We start from the raw sequence: 19,798 nt of genomic DNA on the forward strand, positions 1-19,798 counted from the left end.
AAACAATTATTCTAGTGAACTGTATCACACTTTGTATTCTAGTATGTCTAGACCTAATTGCCAATCATATAATTCAATAATCTGCCCTTTTTCTCTGTTTTTATTTGTAGTTGCAGGTTTTTGAGGGCCTTCACATGAATCATCTTTCAATGGTCCGTATGTTTACTGCTGAAAATGTGGACGCAGACCCCTCAAAAATCTTCACCAACCATGTTGTTGAACTTACATTTGAGATACATTGCTTACAATAAATAATTTTATGGCAGTGGAGTATTCCAGTTAATCCATTTGCATTATACACGGACGAATGTGAATATGTAAAGTTTGTTGGTGACTGTACTTTGTATTTTCATATATAAATTCATTTGTATGCAAACTGATCTGTAGCGTCAGCCATTAACCGGAGGCTCAAGGAGGCAACAGTTTCCCCCCCCCCCCCCTCTCCTATCTTATCGCTTGACCTTGATGACGTTATGCAGCCGCGGCTGGCTGACGCAATCGTGGCGGCGTGACAGCGGGCGCACACACTCTAGAACACCTAGTGTGTGCGTCCGGGATAACGCTCCCGCTGGCACTGTGAAATTTTCTAAGTCCAAGCTACTGCATGTACTACATAAGTGAGCGAGAGCCACGCAGAGGCTCATTTGCGCTGCTGCTGCTGCTGCACAGGCAACTGCATTGAACGCCGCCATGATGCCTTACAGGAGATTTCGTCGCCGTTCTAAATAGACAGTCTATAAAACTATCGAGAACATCGAGTTCGCCACGACAGCTGGAGACAAGAAGAACCGCATACCAGTTAAGAGTGTTGCTGCTACTGCACTTGTCGACGGACCTTGTGTTTTCTGTGGTTGTAGACTTAATTTTTCTATTGACATTAATGATACATTCTCTCATGGTAATGGTTGGCTCACTGTAGCCATTGTACGTGGAGGTACAGGTATACCTAGTGTTCCTGGACTTGAAAGTTTTGTTGATAGAGACATTATTGCCTATCGTACCTACCATATGGCAGAACTTGCAAATAAAGACTTTGGTAAATCAGCTTATATGTGTACTTCAGTCATACTTACAAAGCTATCCTACATATAAAATTGATTTTTAATTTGCATTACTGTGCAAAAACAACAAAGACAAAATTTTATACCTATCAAAGCCATCTCTCTCTGCCAGTGTGAGAAATTTTCACTTTGCCCTTGTAGAATTTGTACAGAAACACAAAAATGTATTAAGCAAGAGACCAGTGTGTAATTTTTTATGGAAATAAAATTATACTGCTGAAGTTAGAAGAATGATGACTGCCATACCTCTTGAAATGTTCGTAGCAAAAAGTTAATAATACTTACCACAAATGGGTTTCCACTTGGTGGAATAGGCTGCCAGGCCTTCGCTGGAAAATTCATAGACTGACTAGTGGGAAAAGCCACAGCAGCTACAGGTACTTGAGAATGGAAGCTAGCAATACCACCATTTGGAACCTGTCCATTTGGCACGCTGTTTGCCCCTGCACTCCAATTTAAAGTATCTGAAAAGTATAAATACAAACTATACATTGGCTACTGATTTGGGATTCATACCACCGACTACCTTCAGGATAAGCAGCAACCTACGTCTGACACGCATATGAATGATGCTGAGTAAGAGATAGGTACAACAAAAAGATTTTCACACTTAACGCTTTTGGCCAATGGCCTTGTTCAACAACACACACACACACACACACACACACACACACACACACACACACACACACACACACATGCAAATCACACACATGACTGCAGTCTCAGGCACCTGAAACCACACTGTGAGCCGGAGCACCAGTGCATGATGGGAATGGCGACTGGATGGGGGAAAGGAGGAGGCTCGGATAGTATGGTGGGGATGGCAAACAGTGAAGTGCTGTGGATTGGGCGGAGGGCAGGGGAGAGATGGGGAGCGACGGAGTAGCGGAAAAGGAGAGAAAGAGAGAGAAATAGATAAAAAAGTTAAATTAAATTAAAGAAAAATGATTCGGTGTGGTGATGGAACAATGGCTGTGTAGTGCTGGAATGGGAGCAGGGAAGTGGCTGTCGTCACCCATTCGGCCCCTTCCCCCCTCCTATTCCAGCATTACACAGCCGTCGTTCCACCACACCCAGTCTTTTTTATTTATTTATATTCTCTCCTTTTCCGCTAACCCCCCCTGCCCCCCACCTCTCCCTTGCCCTCTGCCCCATCTGCAGCACTTCACTGTCCGCCATCCTCCCCACCCCCAGCCTCCTCCATTCCCCCACCCAGTCACTATTCCCATCATGGACTGGTGCTGCTGCTCGCAGTGTAGTTTCAGTTGCCTTAGACTGCAGTTGTGGGTGTGAGTTGCGTTTGTGAGAGTGTGTGTGTGCGCATGCGTATGTATGTCTCTTGTTTACAAAGGCCATTGGCCAAAAGCTTTAAGTGTGAAAATCTTTTTGTTGTGCCTATCTGTGACTCAGCATCTCGGCTATATGTAGCAACTTTCCTTCTCATAATGTTGTTACATTCCATCCTGGATTTTCCAACATTTGAAGAATATGAATGGGGTACATCTTAGTACGTACAATGAACATTAACAAGTCAGAAATACCTCAGTGCCACATTTAGTGTTAATCATGCATTGTGAATGCTGAACATATCAGTTATCTGCTGTCTGATAAGATACATAGTGGTTGAATTTATGATATATTCTATTTCACAGTTTAGATCTCTCTTTTTTACATCAGTACTGAACCTCTCACACTGAAAGTTTTTCCAAAATAATGTTTATTATCTGCTCCTATTACATTGTCTAATATTACATACAGTAAACACTTTTCAAAAAAGTTGAGCTATTCTTGTTAAATATCTTAAAGTACCAAATCATGAAATAATTTTAGCACTCTGAATCCTTTAATGGATTCTTCATATAACAGAAAAGCAGCAGCAATAAAAATGATGAGTGATGTATGCCAATATTACCACCTCTAGAAGTCCAATAGGAAGAGACAGGTTAACGATTTGAACTTACGAATATTTATAGTATACAGCTGAGTTATATAACCTAAAACGTGTGTGAATTTGAAATAGGATGTAATTTATGGGACTCTGGTCACACAAAGTAAGTGTGATCATTTTCTTTACAAGGAAGTCTTAAATAAAATTAATTTCTGCCTTTCATTTTAAATGCTTCAATATCTGTAGATTCATTAACTAAAAAATGGGGCAGAAGACTAGAATACACAGTAGTCAACAAGTAATGGAAAGGCACGTTATCAACAGCAAAGTGTATTCAGGCAAAAACTTTCAACTCCATTAAAAAATTCATCCAATTTAAGAAGCAAGAGAGGAGGGGTGTGTGGGGAGGGAGAGTTGGAGTGGATTAGAGTGGAAAAGAGAGAGAGAGAGAGAACCATTGTTCCATAAAACTGCAGGTCAAATATGTAGTATTTCAGTGCTGCTGTAAAATAATTCTACTGTTAAATGGTGAATTCAAAGAGTACGGGCCGTTTGCTTGTATAGTAAAACCCCTGTTTTGCAGTTTTCAGTGGACTGACCCAAGAAACTGTAAGATGTAGGAAACTGTAAAATACAGGAAAGCACAGGAAACACAACACATGAAAAGGAATAAATCACTTTTACTGTCATTGTCTCTATATTGTTCAGAATATGAAATTAAAACAACTTAAATTATGTCTATTTAAAAAAATCTGATATAAATAATGTTTCTGTTTCTTTCTAACAGCAATCAGCTGTACTTGTCTTCCACAGTACACAAAGTGTCAATCACAAAAGCAGTGGCTGACACACAAACATGTGCGTGTGTTTTCCCCTTTGTTCCAATCATGTTCAATGGTGTAAATCAAACACAGTAGCAAAAGTCTTTCATGAAACCACATTGAAAAAAATATTCGTGTTCTAATGATAGTTACAAAAAATTACAGTAAATGAAAACTGTAACACATTATTGGTTAAAACACTGAAGTTCGCAGTCTTTGTAAACAGAGAACAATTGGCACGAAATCAACAACTTGTTGCCAACAAGGTGGTCACTCTGTTCACAGTTGTCCTAAGTGAGAAAGAGAGCAAAAGTGTCGTCATGTCACAGTGCATCTTCAGGAGGAAAGTTTACGTCTGACATCAGGTTGTACCACCCTAAGACAGTGCACCTAGAATGGATTAATGTGTTTCACATGGAAGTAACAACGATTTGTGAAAGCCCATTATAGAGATGGCCATCTACACAGGGAATGTGTATTTGTATAAACGACTAAAGTTAAATTAAAGCTGTTGCTATACTACACAATGAGCAGAAGGAATGTTGCTACTACAGCCGCTAGCGTCAGATCATGATTACCATTAAGGCAGTGGCTCAACACACATTCTCACCCTTCCAAATACTGCAAATCTGTATACTACAGACGGCTGTGACCCAACACACCGACAATGAAAATCTTGCTTTCCGCGCTAACGCTATATTACACAATCAATAAATTCGTGTATAGTCTGCGTTTTCTGCTTTGTTCCATGGCTCACGGAGCAGGAATATGATGCACTTTCTGCAGAAATCTGTATGAAAATCAATATTCAAGGTTGTGATAATGTCAAAGAAAATTTAAAATGCGGGAAATGTTGCAACCACAATCACTAATGATGGGAAAGCACAGTAATGAAAGAAGAGGGGTTCTGTTGGGAGCAAGAAAAACATAAAAAGCAGGGACAATGTAAAATGTGGGAACATAAAAAAGGGGTTTTATTGTATTTAAATGTTGGCATCTCCAACCAAAGATGTAGAAATGCAGTTTGATCTACTGATTGTTTAGAAATCATTGTTCTGAGTCAGTAGTTGCTTGACTATGGGTAAACGCAAACAACAATGGCTACAAAAATCATAGTTCTCGCATTTGCACTGTGGATGCTACGGTTTGATTATTGTGTGCAACAAGATCTACAGCTGTTCACATTCATCAGGAGTTGTGCCTATTATGTGTGACTGCTGTTAGTGAAGGAATTGTTGGAAAAAGGCGTCAAGATTTTAAAGGTGGCCGTACAAATATTTACGATGAGCTACAGTGTGTCAGATCCAGCATCCAGACCAATGAAATCATGCAACAAGTGGACTAAAAATTCCAATCAAATTCCCAACAGGCACTCTACTGACGAATTTCTTCAATTTTGCTAGATCATTATTAACGCGAATGGCGCAAAAAGTTAAGGTAAAGTCAAATATATGGACAAACTTCAGTCCAAACATACCGCTGTGTCTGCACATGTATATACACACAAGAAATTGCCACAAATAGCATGTATACACATGACAGTTGCAACCTACTGCTTATATATCCTCTACCTGCATAAGGAAAGCAATTTCACCACATGAGAGGCTGACAGCAGCTTCATAGTTGCTGGCAATAGAAAGAAGTTACAAAGATATAGAATTCTGGGCTGTTATGTCCCAGCAAGCAATGAGTGGAATATACCCATCCTCCCAAACCGTCCATTTCATCATTGTGTGGTGCACTAAATCTTCGGCTTTAGTGCCTGTGTGTAGTGTACCTACCTAATGGACCTGCTGCCTCTCTCGTCTGCATCCCTATCTTGTACACCTGCTGCCTCCCTCTGAGAAGTCAGCCACCCTTCCCCAACTTTTATTCCCACTCCCCACCTCTTTTCTGCCCTAACCCACCCCACCGGACATAACACCTCACCTTAGTCTACTTGAGGAACTACAGTCCTGTGTATTCAGCGGGCACACTGTAACTGTATAGAGCTCTCTCTCTCTCTCTCTCTCTCTCTCTCTCTCTCTCTCTCTCTCTCTCTCTCTGTGTGTGTGTGTGTGTGTGTGTGTGTGTGTGTGTGTGTGTGTGTGTGTGTGTGGTGGGGGTCACGTGCTGTGGGAGGTGGCACACACGAGCTAGCTCAAAAACGAATCTGCCCAAAGCTAGTGGTAATTTCAGTTTTCATTGTCTTTGGTTGCCTGTCGACAGTTCAATGCATTTACTATTCTGTGCATTGTTTCCTTTCCTCCTAAATTATTTATATTGTGCCAGAATTTTCCATACCCTATTTAGACAATATTTTTACTTTTTATTTGTTTTGGAGCTCCATATATCCCAATAAATTATGGGACTGGCCAATGAGGAATCTTTTTATTTTGTGTATGAGTATCTGTGGATTTTCAGTCATATGCCTGAAGTTTACCAGCAGCTTCTTACAGATTCTAAGTACAATAAGCTGCTGCAATCTTATGAAGACCATTGTATTCTCTGCTCTTAACTTTCCACTAACATGTTATTCTCATATATTTCTATAAATTCAGCTATGAATGCTTTAGAGCACTGACACATATGTAAAATTTTAGAATTCAGTGTGCATGCAAAGACGAAATACTAGACTGAACGAACAGCTGACTCAAAACACTTTTTGCTGCTAGATTTGTGGCAGTTTCCAGTACATAAAATACAATTTGTCTGTGCATGTTGGCCAGGCTTAACACAGGGGCCAAGGAAATCATCAGAAATTCTTAAACTTAATATGGCAGCAAAACAAAATGTCACTGTGAAACCCTATGTAAGAAGCTAGAGAGAGATATGCAGCAAAGGTACAATATCAGCAAAGTTAGCAAATGACTCAACTATCAAACAAGCAACAAAACAAATGAAAGTTTTCAATAGTAATGTGGGCAGAAATATAGTAGGGCATGATATATTTATCAAAAAAACTGTAGGAAGAACTGTGAAGATCCTATAGACATTGCTAACCTATTTAATGAACAACACAAATATAACAAAATTTAATTGAAAATCAATGAAATAAAATCTCAATTGTGATGGTAAGTTTCTCATTAATCTCATCTCTCTATGGCTCATTACTTTTATTTTTCTTCAGTTCTCTCTCAATCCATATTCATTCCTTCCAGGATGGCCATTAAGTCTTTTTCACTTTCACTGAAGATAAAACCTCAACCAAACTGTAGTAAAACCACATCAAAGAAAGGATGATACAAAAGACATATAATCTATAGATCAGTCTCACTATTATCTAGCTTTTGCAGAATAACTGGAAGAGTCCTGCATGAAAGTTTATCCACCTCTTTGAATAAAAATCAACATTCTAGTTAATGCTCCAAATAGTTTTAGGAAAAACAACTCTGCTAGAACAACAGTCTTGGACTCCCTGAAGCAAGTCTTGAATGCTACAGACTAACAAAGGGATGGTCCAATCCAACAGTGGAAGCCATTCACAAATTTTTCACACGGGAAGAATACACTGAAAGAAATGCACTGTCAAAATTTTAGATGCTCTGATACACTAATTTTTTTTAAATAATGAAGTTACTTATTTATGCAGCAAAAAGAATGCTTAAAATAGTGTTTTATAAAGCTTTCCCTGCCTACTGCACAAATAAGCTAACGAGCAGAAGGAGCAACAACAAAGGAGTGTAATGCAGCATTGTGCAAAAATCCAGGATGCACATAGAAATTTTAAGCACCTACACCATACTAAAATTGTTATGTATCATTATTTCTTTGAATAACTTTCATTTCAAATCAACAGCTAAGCAGTTGCAGATGTAATTCTTACAAACCTGATTAGCAGAGGATAACAAATCATGGTGGTATTTGATTTTACATTACAGACAACTTCCATTAATCAGGACATTAATTTGTTGAAAAGACAACAATATGGAAGGGTAGGTGTGGGGGGAAGATGGTAGTGCTGCCTGTAGGAGCGTGCAGGGATGTGGTGGGGACAGTATAAGATGCGTCCACACTGGATGCATCATGCTGTGCAAAGCCAAGGAAAGGGATTTCACACAGTGTGGAATGTGGATGGCAGACAGCACCAGTCTGCAGAACAATGAACAAGTCCTGGGCAAGGTCGATACATCAAGATAAGCGGCTTGTTCATATGTGCTATGTTTGGACAGTTTCTCAAAAGCACAGTGTTTTGACATTCTCTCTTGCAATCGTACTGCATCCCCTTCCCCCCTCTCCCTCTACTGTTTCAATCACACTGGCCAAGCATTCAAAGTCTCCTGACAACATACGATAAAGATGTTCAAATTTTCCATCACTTTTTTTGGGATCAACAGACTTTTGAGCATATCTCAAAGTACCACTTGCACTCAACATCCTAAATTATATGTTGGACATATTCCAATCACTGTCTTCCAGTACAATTCCTTGATATGTTAACCAATGTCCTGTCATTTTGTCCCTGCTTCTTGTCAATGTTTGTCAATGTTCCTCTCCTTACAGATTCTTTTTTCCTCTTTCCTTATCTTATCAGTCCACCCAATTTCGATATCCTTACGTAGCACAGATTACAAACACTTGGGTTATCTTTTTTTCTGGTTTTCCTGCAGCCCACGATTCATTTCCATCCATTACTGCGCTATAAACATACACTCTTAGAAATTTCTTCCTGAAGTTAAGGCTGATATTTGATGATAGTAGTCTTCCTTTGGCCAGGAATGCCTTTATTGCCTCTGATAGTCTGCTTTTACGTGCTCCTTCCTATGTCTGTCACATGTTCTTTTGCTTCCAAAGTAGAAGAATTTCTTAACTTCATCTACTTCGCAATCTCAAATTCAGATGGTAAGCTTCTCATCTATCTCAGCTACTCACTAGTTTTGTTTTTCTTCAGTTTCCTCTCACTCCATATTCTGTGCTCAGCAGACTATTCATACCCTTCAGAATTTGCGGTAATCCTTTCTCACCTTCACTGAAGATAATCATGTCATTTGCAACATTTATAACTGATATCCCACTGATCACTATCAATGCATACACAACTTCAAGGCTTAATTCCCCCCACATACCTTTTGACTTTTCAGTTCTGATGTCACCCACTAATAACTTTTTCTTTGTTTCCTCCCTTCAGATCATGATAAAAACTATGAAAGCAACACTTGCAGTTTTCAGTTGTGTCATCAATCTTCTTCCCACCCCCACCCCCCAAACTAGATCTGTAAGTATGCGTGTTGTTCTTAAATTGCAACACCAAGCCATGTCTAATATCCTCATAAAGGGAGGGGGGGGGGGGGGGGGTGATGCCGAGAAGGGGGAAGGAATTATGTGCACTGGCAGGATAGAAGGCATGTATAGTACTGGAGTGGAAGCAGAGTAGGGGATATGTAGGTGGGGGACACATGTTACAGGGGAAAAAGGATATTTTGCAGGGAGAGTTCCCACCTGTACAATTCAGGAAACCTCATGTTGGTGGGAAGAATCCCGATGGCACAGGCTATGAAATGGTCAAAATGTAGCACATCGTGTTGGAGAGTACGTTCAGCAGCTGCCTGGTCCAACTGCCCTTTGACCATAGTTTGGCTGCGACTATTCATGCGGACAGTTTGTTAGTTGTCATGATCATGTAGAATGTGGCACAGTGGTTGTAAATGAACTGGTAGATCACATGACTACTTTCACAGCTTGTCCAGCCTTTCATCGCATAGGAGATGACAGTGATAGGAAAGGAGTGGGTGTTAGTGGAAGGATGTATGGGGGGGTTGGGAGCAGGGGTGGAGTACGGACATACAAGAATGAGTAGCCTGGGTGGGCAGGGAATGCCACTGTGGAAGAGGAGAGAAGTTCCCTCACAGAGGGCATGAATAGATGTAGTCAAAACCCTGGTGGAGAGTGCAGTTCAATTGCTCCAGTCCTGGGAGGTGCTGAGTTATGAGGGGGATGCTCCTTTGTGGTTAGAGAGTGAGTATGTGGGAGATCTGTGAACAAGGTTGGGAAGGTAGCCTCAGTCTGTGAAGACCCTCAATGATACCCTTGGTATATTTGGAGAGAAACTGCTTGTCACTACAGACGCATTCGCCATGGGTGGCTGGGCTGTATGGAAGGGACTTCTTGGTATGGAATGGGCAGCAGCTGCTGAAGTGGAGGTACTGGTAGATTTGATGTGGATGGAGGTTATGATGTAACCATCACTGAGGTGGATGTCAACATTGAGGAAGATGGAGGAGGACCAGGTAAAGTCAATGAGGGAGAAAGTGTTGAGGTTCTGGAGGAGTATGGATAGGGTGTCCCCACTCCCGAGCCAGATCGCAAAGATGCCATCAATGAATCTGAACTGGGTGAGGAGCTTGGGATTCTGGGTGAGTGGAAAGGATTCCTGTAGGAGGGCTAAGAATATGTTGGCATAACCACAGTGGTGGAGCCTCTGTTGGAAGGTATGACTTTTATGAGCCTCTGGGGTTACCTGACAGAGAGACTCTGCCAGTGGTCAGGTAAGACCAACTGCAAACCTTGCCACAGTGACCCCCATTGCAGAAATCCAGCAGAATTTCCAGTCCCTCCTCAAAGCCTTTGGTCAGTCCCAGAACCCCGGACAGTTTGTTAGCAGACACATATGAAGAAAGCAAAATGAATATTAAGAAATGGATATATGGCTAGTCACTTCTTCAGCTTCAAGCTGGACCAGACGTGTGTGTGTGTGTGTGTGTGTGTGTGTGTGTGTGTGTGTGTGTGTGTGTGAGGGAGACAGTAAAAATATAGATTGGTACCAATCAAATACAAAAATGCACATAAATGTAAGTTTTTGCAAACCACCTGAATTTAGTGCTCTCTCTGTGAGTGGAAGAGTTCAGATTAAATTATTGCACATATCTATCATTCAGGCCAATAACAGTTGCCATCCGCCAATTTAGCCAACAATGGCCCCATATTCCTTATACTATGAGTGACATGGTCTAACTAGAGGCCACCCAACAAGCACATTGGAGAACACTACATACACAAAAAAAAATTGTCCTCTACAATTATCATGGATTCCAAAAGTTGGCCTATGATAAATTACCTTGGGAAAACTATTGGTTTAGTTCATCAGAGGCTGCCGCAAGACCAACATGGTACATGTGAATTAATTGAAACTTAAATGTTCAGTCTCTCCCTCCCTCCCTCCCCCCTCTCCCCCTAAAAAAGAACTCCGAAGTTTAACACAGTTCCTCCTATCTGTTTCATCCAGTTTTACATCTAACTGACACTACTCTGCTTCAATCAGTTTGTTTTGGTAGGTTATCACTGATCTATTATTCTATCATATTTTTTCTCTTACATAATTTATGCTACTCACAACATACCAGTCACAATGCCAAACCCATGTTGTGGTTGTCTTCCATTTCCAAATGGATTTGCTTGAAAAGTGGCAGGCTGGCTGGAAGTGCTGGATAAACCATTTTCCCTTGATGCTGGCACCCAAGGATTCTGATTCATGCCAGCAACTGGTGATTTGACAAAAGACTATATCAGTAATTAACTATAAGATAAAATCAAATTTTATTGAAAGACAGAGTAGCAAATAATAAAATATTTGTATGTTATTTGGTACTGAACTTGTTATAAAATATAATAATAATAACAATAATAATACATTCCATCATTGCCTCACCTTCTATGGAAATAATTTAACACAGGTACCAGCTAAACTCTGCATTAAACATGAAGGGAGTGTAAATTCAAAATAATAAAACCTAAAAAGTGTCCGCCGTTGCTCATTAGAAAGTTTTGTTCCAGTTTTCTCAATGTTGTATGCATCTGTACTGTTACTATTAAGAATAAACAGATGTATAACTGCATAAAAATGCCAGTATGTTCATTACATTAATGGAAAATCCAGCATTGACTAAAATGTATTTACCAGGATAGTACTTATTCACCAAACAGAAAAGGCAACAAGCAGCAGACACAAATTTTGGACAAACTCCTCTTTAGTGTTGTGCAAATTTGCGCAGGGAGCACTTCACATAGGAATTTGACCAGGTCTAGATGGGTATAAATTCGTGTACACAGGGTTTCCAAGCTGAAGATTGGTCAAGACTGCCAGCCTTTTTATGACTGTGAACACTGAGCAAGCTTCCACAATGAGTTATGCCTGATGATGGCATACTGCATGTCTCTGGGAGCACACATCTTGATTTAAGCACTTGTCTTGAAAGGACTACACAAATATTTAAAAAAATGAATTTCCTAAAAATGAACTCCAAATTGATGGAACGGATGGTGTTTGTAGCAAAACAGTCACTAAGCCCATACCACATTCCACGGCAACGAAGCAGAACTACCAGTCTATGCAAGTACCAGTGTTACAAAACCATGTGTGTCTGTGCTGAATAAGTCTCAAGCAAAAGCATATGTTATTTGGAAAAAAAAACACCCACCAACCAACCACTGAACCAGATTAAAGGTTTTCTCTCATGAATTTGAAAAAGATACTGAATTACAATAAGAGGAATTGGAAGTGTGCCAGAAAGATCCAAACTAAACCTAGTAAAATGGCTCACATGTGGAAGAAGCGGAACTCTTTAACACAGAAAATCTGTGCTGAGGGGTTACTGCATCCACAAAAAGGATGATCTGAGTATCATGAGGGTTTAGGAGGTGTAGTAAATTTTTGTAAGTGATGAATACACTTTCTCACATCTCCCTATCAACACTGTATTAGAAGCAGTATCTGTTATGGTGTGCATGCCATGCAGGGGACATTTTCTTTTATTTGCAACTGAATAATATGTTAAAAAGCGGGCTGGTTAATGACCTCTTCACAGAAATTCCTTTAACCACATGTTCTCTTTGGGGATTTTTATGCACACAAGGAGGTAGGTAGGTAGGTAGGTAGGTAGGTAAGGCTGAAAGTTGGAAGAAGGTTCACAAACAAATGGGGGAAGAGGTAGAGCTGAAGAATGTTTACATGACAAACAGGTAAATATGAGGGAAGGACTCATGGACTCTGCCAAATAAGATCTGTACATTAGTGTGTTCATCAGTATCAATAAAGGACAGAAAAATGCAAAAATGTATGAAATGAAGAAAGCAATAAGAGCTTACAGGAAACCGAATAAAGAAGTAAGAAGAGAAACAGAAGAAGCAAGATAAAGACGGACGACAGAAAAATATGAGGAAATAGAGAAAATGGAGAGAATGTATGAAATGGTGTACAGATTGGCTAATGAGAAAGTGGTAGTACAGTCCATTTAGAATCTTGGCCTCCCTTCTCACCTGTCTCCTTTCATCTATGTCCATTACTTTCCTTATCCAATACTTCTCCACTTCCTGATTCCCATTGCTTTGAGTCCTCTTCCATACCTTTGCCCCACCTTTTCCTAGGTCTTCCTCTTTTCCTTCTCCCCTTGAGCTTTAATATAAACACTTCCTTAACACTCTGAGCTACTAACATTCTCTGTACAAGATGATCCTTTTTTATTCTTCCTTGCTCGATTTTCGCTATAATATCAGTCTGTCCAAAAAATGTTTGCAGTTCTTTGTCTGCTCTACTTCTCCAGCTTTCTTCCTCTCTCACAGCTCCAAATAACTTTCGCAAAATCTTCCTTTCCCATTTCAGTAACCAACCTTCTTCCTGTGAAGTCATCTTTCAGCTTTCTGATCCATTCAGTACTGTAGGTCTTGCTACCATTTCTTGAATTTCTGCTGCTGCCCTTCACTTTCTACTGTTATCAAGTCTAGATATTCAGATGCTTCAACTCTTTGATATTCTTTCCCATTTATTTTTATTGAAGCCTCTTCTCTATTCCTACCATGATTTCCCATCATATACTTTGCTTTGGCTGTATAAATATCCGGTCCTAATGTTCACGTATTCCTAACACAGCATTATTAACCTTTAAATCACTTACATTCCTTTGCAATTAATGCTACAGAATCGGTGTAAGGCACAACCTGGACCTGCTAATATAAATATTGTTCCCCCTGGCTTTGTTGGCATCTGCCAAATCACCTCCTCTAATGATAAGTTAGAGGGCATCACAAAGATCACATCTCCCTGTTGCAACCCCTCCCTATATGGAATTCTCCTGACAACTCCTGTTCTACACTTACCTTACATACTTGCTTTTATTGTCTCGCTAATTATAGTAGAATTCTAAAATTTTTCATAGTTTGGTGAACCTTACACCTGTCTATACTGTCATATGAACATTTAAGATCAATGTACAACTGATGAAGTTGCTTTTCATAATCATAAAATTTCTCTGTCACTCATCTCAATAAAAGAATGTGGTCCATTGCAGATCTATATCTCCTACATCCTATCTGATAATTTCCCAATATCCTTTCCACCCAGCATTTTACACAAGAAGCTAAAATCTTACCAAGCACTTTATATTTTGTATCCAAGAGAGTAATCCCATGGCAACGGCTGCACTCTGACTTATCACCTTTCTTATCTAATAGGCAGTTCTTAGGTATTTCTTTATCTATATTACCTTTATTAACTAACAACTGTCTGGGTATTTTCCCCAAACACTAATAATTAGGCCTCTATGCCGTCTGCTATTGCTACTTTATTCTTTTTTAAGTTTATAATTGCATTCTCAATTCCTCTGAGTCTGGTGGTTCGACTTTCTGTTCCTCTGCTTCTAATTCTAATTCTGGTTTTTCCTTTTCCCTATTCAAAGCTTCCTCTCTGTTACCTCCCCCCCTTCCCATTGAGTAATCCAATAAAATACTCTTTCCATCTTCCTAAAGATCCATATTTATCATTATGGAAGACTGCCCTCAGCTGGAATCCTCTCTTCACTTCCCTAGATCTTTCATGTCTCATTTTTGTCCCTCAGCTCATCTATCTGCTGTATCTTCCTCCTATCTACAGCTTTTCTTCACCCTGCTCTTCTCTCTATATTCTTCCACTGCTAGTCTTTTTTTCAATTGCAGCATTCTCTGCCTCATTAAATTTCTCTCTTTGGTTATCAGTGGATACTTCTTGTTGAACCATGTAAGTGTACTACTTCTAAGACTACACTGTAGCTTTTTTCAGTATCTTCCATTTAGTTTTCACACCCCCCTCCTTCTCTACATTGTTTGCCTTGAAAACTCTTCTAATTTCTTCTTATATTCCTCCTGCTTTTATTTAATTTAAAGACTTCCTATATTGCGTTTCACTTTTCTCCCTATTCTTTTTGTTTCTTGCTAGATCTACCTTCTTCTGTCTATATCTAATCCGCACTACGTAATGCTCTGTGTCTTTATGCACCCCTATACAGCTACTAACTTCCACCCATCTGCATTGCACCTTTTATCTATAATTAAATTGCCTATTTGGTTTCTTGAAACTCCATCTGGTGATGCCCAACTGTACTTCTAATATCTTTCCTTGGATGCCAAGTGCTTTTATCATCATCTCCTTCCCACTGGTGAATTCTATCAGACTTAGTCGATTATCATTGCTGACTTCATGCAGGCTTTCTTTTCCTATTATGTTTCTATACACTTGTTTTTATGGTAATTACTTGCCAACTATTGTGTTTCTCCTTATAATTTCACAGTCTTCTTAAGTGAATTCTCCTCCTGCACAACACAGCTAGGGCTATTTGGTAGTTCCAAAATGTACTTAGAGCCATACTCTATGTCATGTAGCAAAACACTGAAGCATGGACAGAATGGTTTCCTCCTCCTGTGGAGGAGAAAATGAAGAAATAAGAATCACAACAAGGAACACAAGCCAGACATTTGTGTCCCATGCAGAAGCAGGAACAAGCAATGCAGCATCGGAAAGTGCACAAGCTGAGCTTTAGATGTTGTTGGTCACGCAAGTAAAGTGAATCAACAGTGGCAAAAGGCTGAATTGTTGCTTCTCAGAGATGACCGCATTTGGCTTGCACCGAAATGTCAACACAACATTCTTCAATAGCCAGAATTAGCACAATATAAAGGGTAGCACAAGTAAATGTCACGAGAAGTGCACTGGTGGTGATAAAGCTGTGTACAATAATTGATGAGAGGAATATTTTTCTTTTGAGCATTCAAGACCCATACACAAGATCTGGTAAAATTCCTCAAAATGCCATTAACATCACAGGTGATAAAACCGCACATCAGTGAAAATGCAAACTGCATGAAACATGAAGATTGTCAGTTCCACTGTCCTGATAATAAATACCAAGAAGAAAATTGAAACTTAGCTCTAGTGTAAGTCCATAAAAGAAGACAGAAGAAATTTACTACCAGCAAACACATACCTTTCAGACCCTCTGGCTACAATTGTGTACATTAACTATTACTGTGTCTTTGTTGCAACAGAAGTATTTTTTTCCCAGTGGAAACATGAAGTATACATTTGTGTATGTTCAACCTTTTCATAATGCACAGTTGCTGCCAACTGTTGGGCATCACTATGGAAATATTAGCAAGCTGATGCCGCAGTGCACAGCAGCTTGTGACCACCACGATACACAGATGTGGTTGGTTCACTACACTCCACTGTCTAACTGAATATTATTATTTTGCATGTTAATAACTGAATGATAATTTTACTACTTATTACAGTAGAGAATATTTAATAGTTACTTATTTTAGTCCACAAAGTGAAGCCAAATGCACAAAGTTTGTTTTGAAAATGGGTACACACTTTTGTATAAATCTTTATTACATCACCACATAAAAAAAATTTCCCTCTTTCAGGAAAAATTCAGGTCTGAAAGGGATATAACTGTTGCATATGAAAAGGATAAAACAATACAGTAATAATATTATTCAATACTTAGGTCATACAAGTTCAATACCCTACTTGGGGTAATGTTATAGGTGGTAGTGATTGTAATTTTGACCTTATGTTTTTCTCAAAGGAATTCTGACATAGCTTTTATTAAGGAAATAAACCAAGCCTATAAGAACTTGCAGAAAAAATTCCCACAGTCAAAAAAGTCTAATAGGGTATCTTTGTAGGCTCATAGATTCAAATACTTTTCATAGACAAGTAATTTGATAAAATGTTTCATGGTGATGAGAGGGCTACCTCGGAAAGTTTTAAAAATATGTTCAGTTTCTTATGAAATAAGAGAGCACAAATTTACTAGGACATTGCATGTGAACTGAAACTTCCTGGCAGATTAAAACTGTGTGCCGTACCGAGACTTGAACTCGGGACCTTCACCTTTCGCGGGCAAGTTCTCTACCATCTGAGCTACCCAAGCATGACTCATGCCCCGTCCTCACAGCTTTACTTCTTCCACAGTTTTAATCTGCCAGGAAGTTTCATATCAGCACACACTCCACTGCAAAGTGAATTTCATTCTGCATGTGAACTGTTGTCATGTTATGAAAAACTGGGTTGCAATATGGCTTTCGGGGGGGGGGGGGGAAACTTTCTTTATGTCCACGTCAACTTCCTCCCTAAAAATTTGGAGCTGTTTCTGATGAACCTGGCAAGTGATTTCAGCTCGCTACAGCAGCCACGAAGAAGAGGTAGCCAAGTAAGTGGACTTCTGTTATTTTGGTGGGCTACAGCTGAATTATTGCTAGAGATGCTCCAGATGTAACTTTTAAGCGACAAGCCAAGTGAAAAAGTGAAGCCAATTTATAGTTTGATAAAAAATTATTCAAAATGTGAGATAAGAACCCTGATGACTGAAAAGCATTTGTTTTACTGAATATTATGTGCTCTAGCAGGACTAACATGTTTTTATTCGTTATAAAGCAATGGACTATTTATGTATGTTCAACAATATCTATTAGAAACCGTGCTTTTGTGATTTGATGTTTACTGAATTTTATCACTGGAAGTTATTTCATGTTATTCGAGTGACTTTTAATCTTGGGAATTCAGAATTATTTACAAACCTCTTACACTAAATGTTCCACCTTGAATACATATAACAGTTTGTTTCTGTGGTCATTATCCACAGTGAGTAGACAAATCTTCGTTTTGTACAACTGAATGCCTTTTTCTTGCTGCAATTTGTATTTATTTATGGTCCAGATTCATTCCGTCTTTTGCATAAAGGCATCTTCAAGTTGATTTAATCTAGGGTAATACAGAGTTGTTTTTGTGTGTGATACTTGCAGTTTAAAAAACAGTTCACATCATAATTTTTACATTCATTTATTACTACTAACAGTCACTCATTTTTCACGCCGAAAATGGCACCTCACAATTTTCGTATGAAAATCTGCAGTTAAGTGCCAGACCAGAAGTGGTGTACAACAACAGTTAGCTTACAAAATATGAAAACTACAAAACAAAGTGACTTTGAGATGAAAATTTGTGTATGTTTTATAAATGAAGTGATAGTGCAGCCGGTTACCTATGACTGGATGGGAGGAAATGGAGGTTTTGGCTAGAAAAAACAAATAACTGTAAACAATACTTCATTAAGGAAAAAATTATAATAAACTAGTTTTTCGGCAAGTATTGCATACAAAACAAAACTGTATTATTCCAGATTACATCCACCGAAGGTGCTTTAAAATTGAAAGTCGAAAAGCATCTCTAACACAAATAAATATAGAAAAATTTGTTTCAATTTATACAACCTATATTTGAATAAAAATGTTAGTGTATTTCTGAAGCTGGAGCTAAGTATTTATTTGAAGGAATGTTTTGTAGAAATACAAAATTTAAGTATTTTATATATTTTCAATGAAAATTTGTAGCATAGTGTAATGTAGGGAAAGCTTCCCAATGTGGAAATTATACTTCTGATGAACGATAATAGTTATTGTTAAAACAGAGCAACTATGTGATGCTCATGGCGTATTCACAGAAATATACGGTGGGGTGTAATCAGGCATATAATCACAAAAATCCATTTTCAATAGTGTCTTGGCATTCAGCCGTACCCTATGAGGTATTCACCAAGGCTGCAACTGCCAGATTCTACCCTATGATGCAACAAAGAAATAGATGTTAGAAGGTTGGAAGATACTATTCACAGATTTCATCTGCAAATAATAAAATACAGCTGGAAATACTTTCACCTTTTGTAGTATTACTGGATGGCGGAGAAACAATGCCAGTATACAGACGCATGGCTACAAAAACCAAATCATAGGTGTCAAATTATTAGACAAAATCACTACAATAGCTACTGAAAAAACACCATACATATGGTGTCAAAAGAGGAAAATGGAGGGCACTATGAGCAGCACTAAGGTTATCAACTTTACAGGAAACTGAATATGATGTGGATGGACAAAGTTTTGAACTTATGAAAGGGATTGCTGCAGGCTCAAAGAAAAGCAAAGGCAATAACAAAGCAATTCTTGGATTAGTGCATTAATTAACTTAAAAAGCAAGGCACAGATAATAAACAATTCAGGTACTTGCACAAGTACAGAGGTAAAAATCAATATAAAGGGGAGGGGGGGGTGGGGGAACACAACCCACAGGGAACAAACATTTAGGTACTCCATACACAGTAATAATGATGAAAATTAAATCACCCATTGTCGTGTCCACTCTGAGAACAGTAGATGGGCTCGTAGCACCGGACTGGCAGAACAATGCAGACTATCCTAATGAAAACAGTGTTTCCCGATGACTCAGAGTAAAAATGGGAGAAAAATAAAACATTAATGAAGTGAAGATTGTTTAAAAAGGTGACAGTAGTTTTGCCCTTTGTGTAAGAGGAAGCAAGAATGGCTATCATGTACTTATAAAAGTGAAAGTACCCGGACTAAATGAGATAAAAGTAGTACTTTTACACAACAAAGCAAGAAATCACTCTTACCTGACAAAGCTATTAAATAAGTGTGTACTGCAATGTCAAATCCAGCAAATGTGGAAGAAATGAAAGCAGCAATTCTAAAGGAAGAGGTCAGTGAAGAACTACTGTAGCCAAAGATACGCCTTCCTATATATATTGCAAAATGTGGTGAGCATAACATAATAAAAACTGGATCTAGTGAACAACAAAACAACACAGTACACTCATATGGAGATAGCATTTGTGACCATATTTCAGCTATAGCTGTCATTCATTCTTTACTACTAGACCTATAACAGTAAACTACCATTTCTTTACAGAATCTATGGGAAACAGGTTCAAACTTCTGATTAC

General features: G+C 38.9%; 1 protein-coding gene across 4 annotated transcripts in view; it reads right to left on the reverse strand.

Annotated features, from left to right (window-relative positions):
* The window catches only part of LOC124775031 (arf-GAP domain and FG repeat-containing protein 1), a 104,307-nt gene that overhangs the window by 13,652 nt on the left and 70,857 nt on the right, over positions 1 to 19,798 (reverse strand). For all 4 annotated transcript variants that reach the window (XM_047249801.1, XM_047249800.1, XM_047249799.1 and 1 more), the window contains 2 exons: positions 11,090 to 11,230; positions 1,347 to 1,525 (listed from right to left, as the gene is read on the reverse strand). In XM_047249801.1, the coding sequence (XP_047105757.1) occupies positions 1,347 to 1,525; positions 11,090 to 11,230 (320 nt within the window). The remainder of the gene's footprint in view (positions 1 to 1,346; positions 1,526 to 11,089; positions 11,231 to 19,798) is intronic.

This window comes from Schistocerca piceifrons, chromosome 2 (assembly GCF_021461385.2).
Source record: "Schistocerca piceifrons isolate TAMUIC-IGC-003096 chromosome 2, iqSchPice1.1, whole genome shotgun sequence".
In the NCBI taxonomy this organism is placed as follows: Eukaryota; Metazoa; Arthropoda; class Insecta; order Orthoptera; family Acrididae; genus Schistocerca; species Schistocerca piceifrons.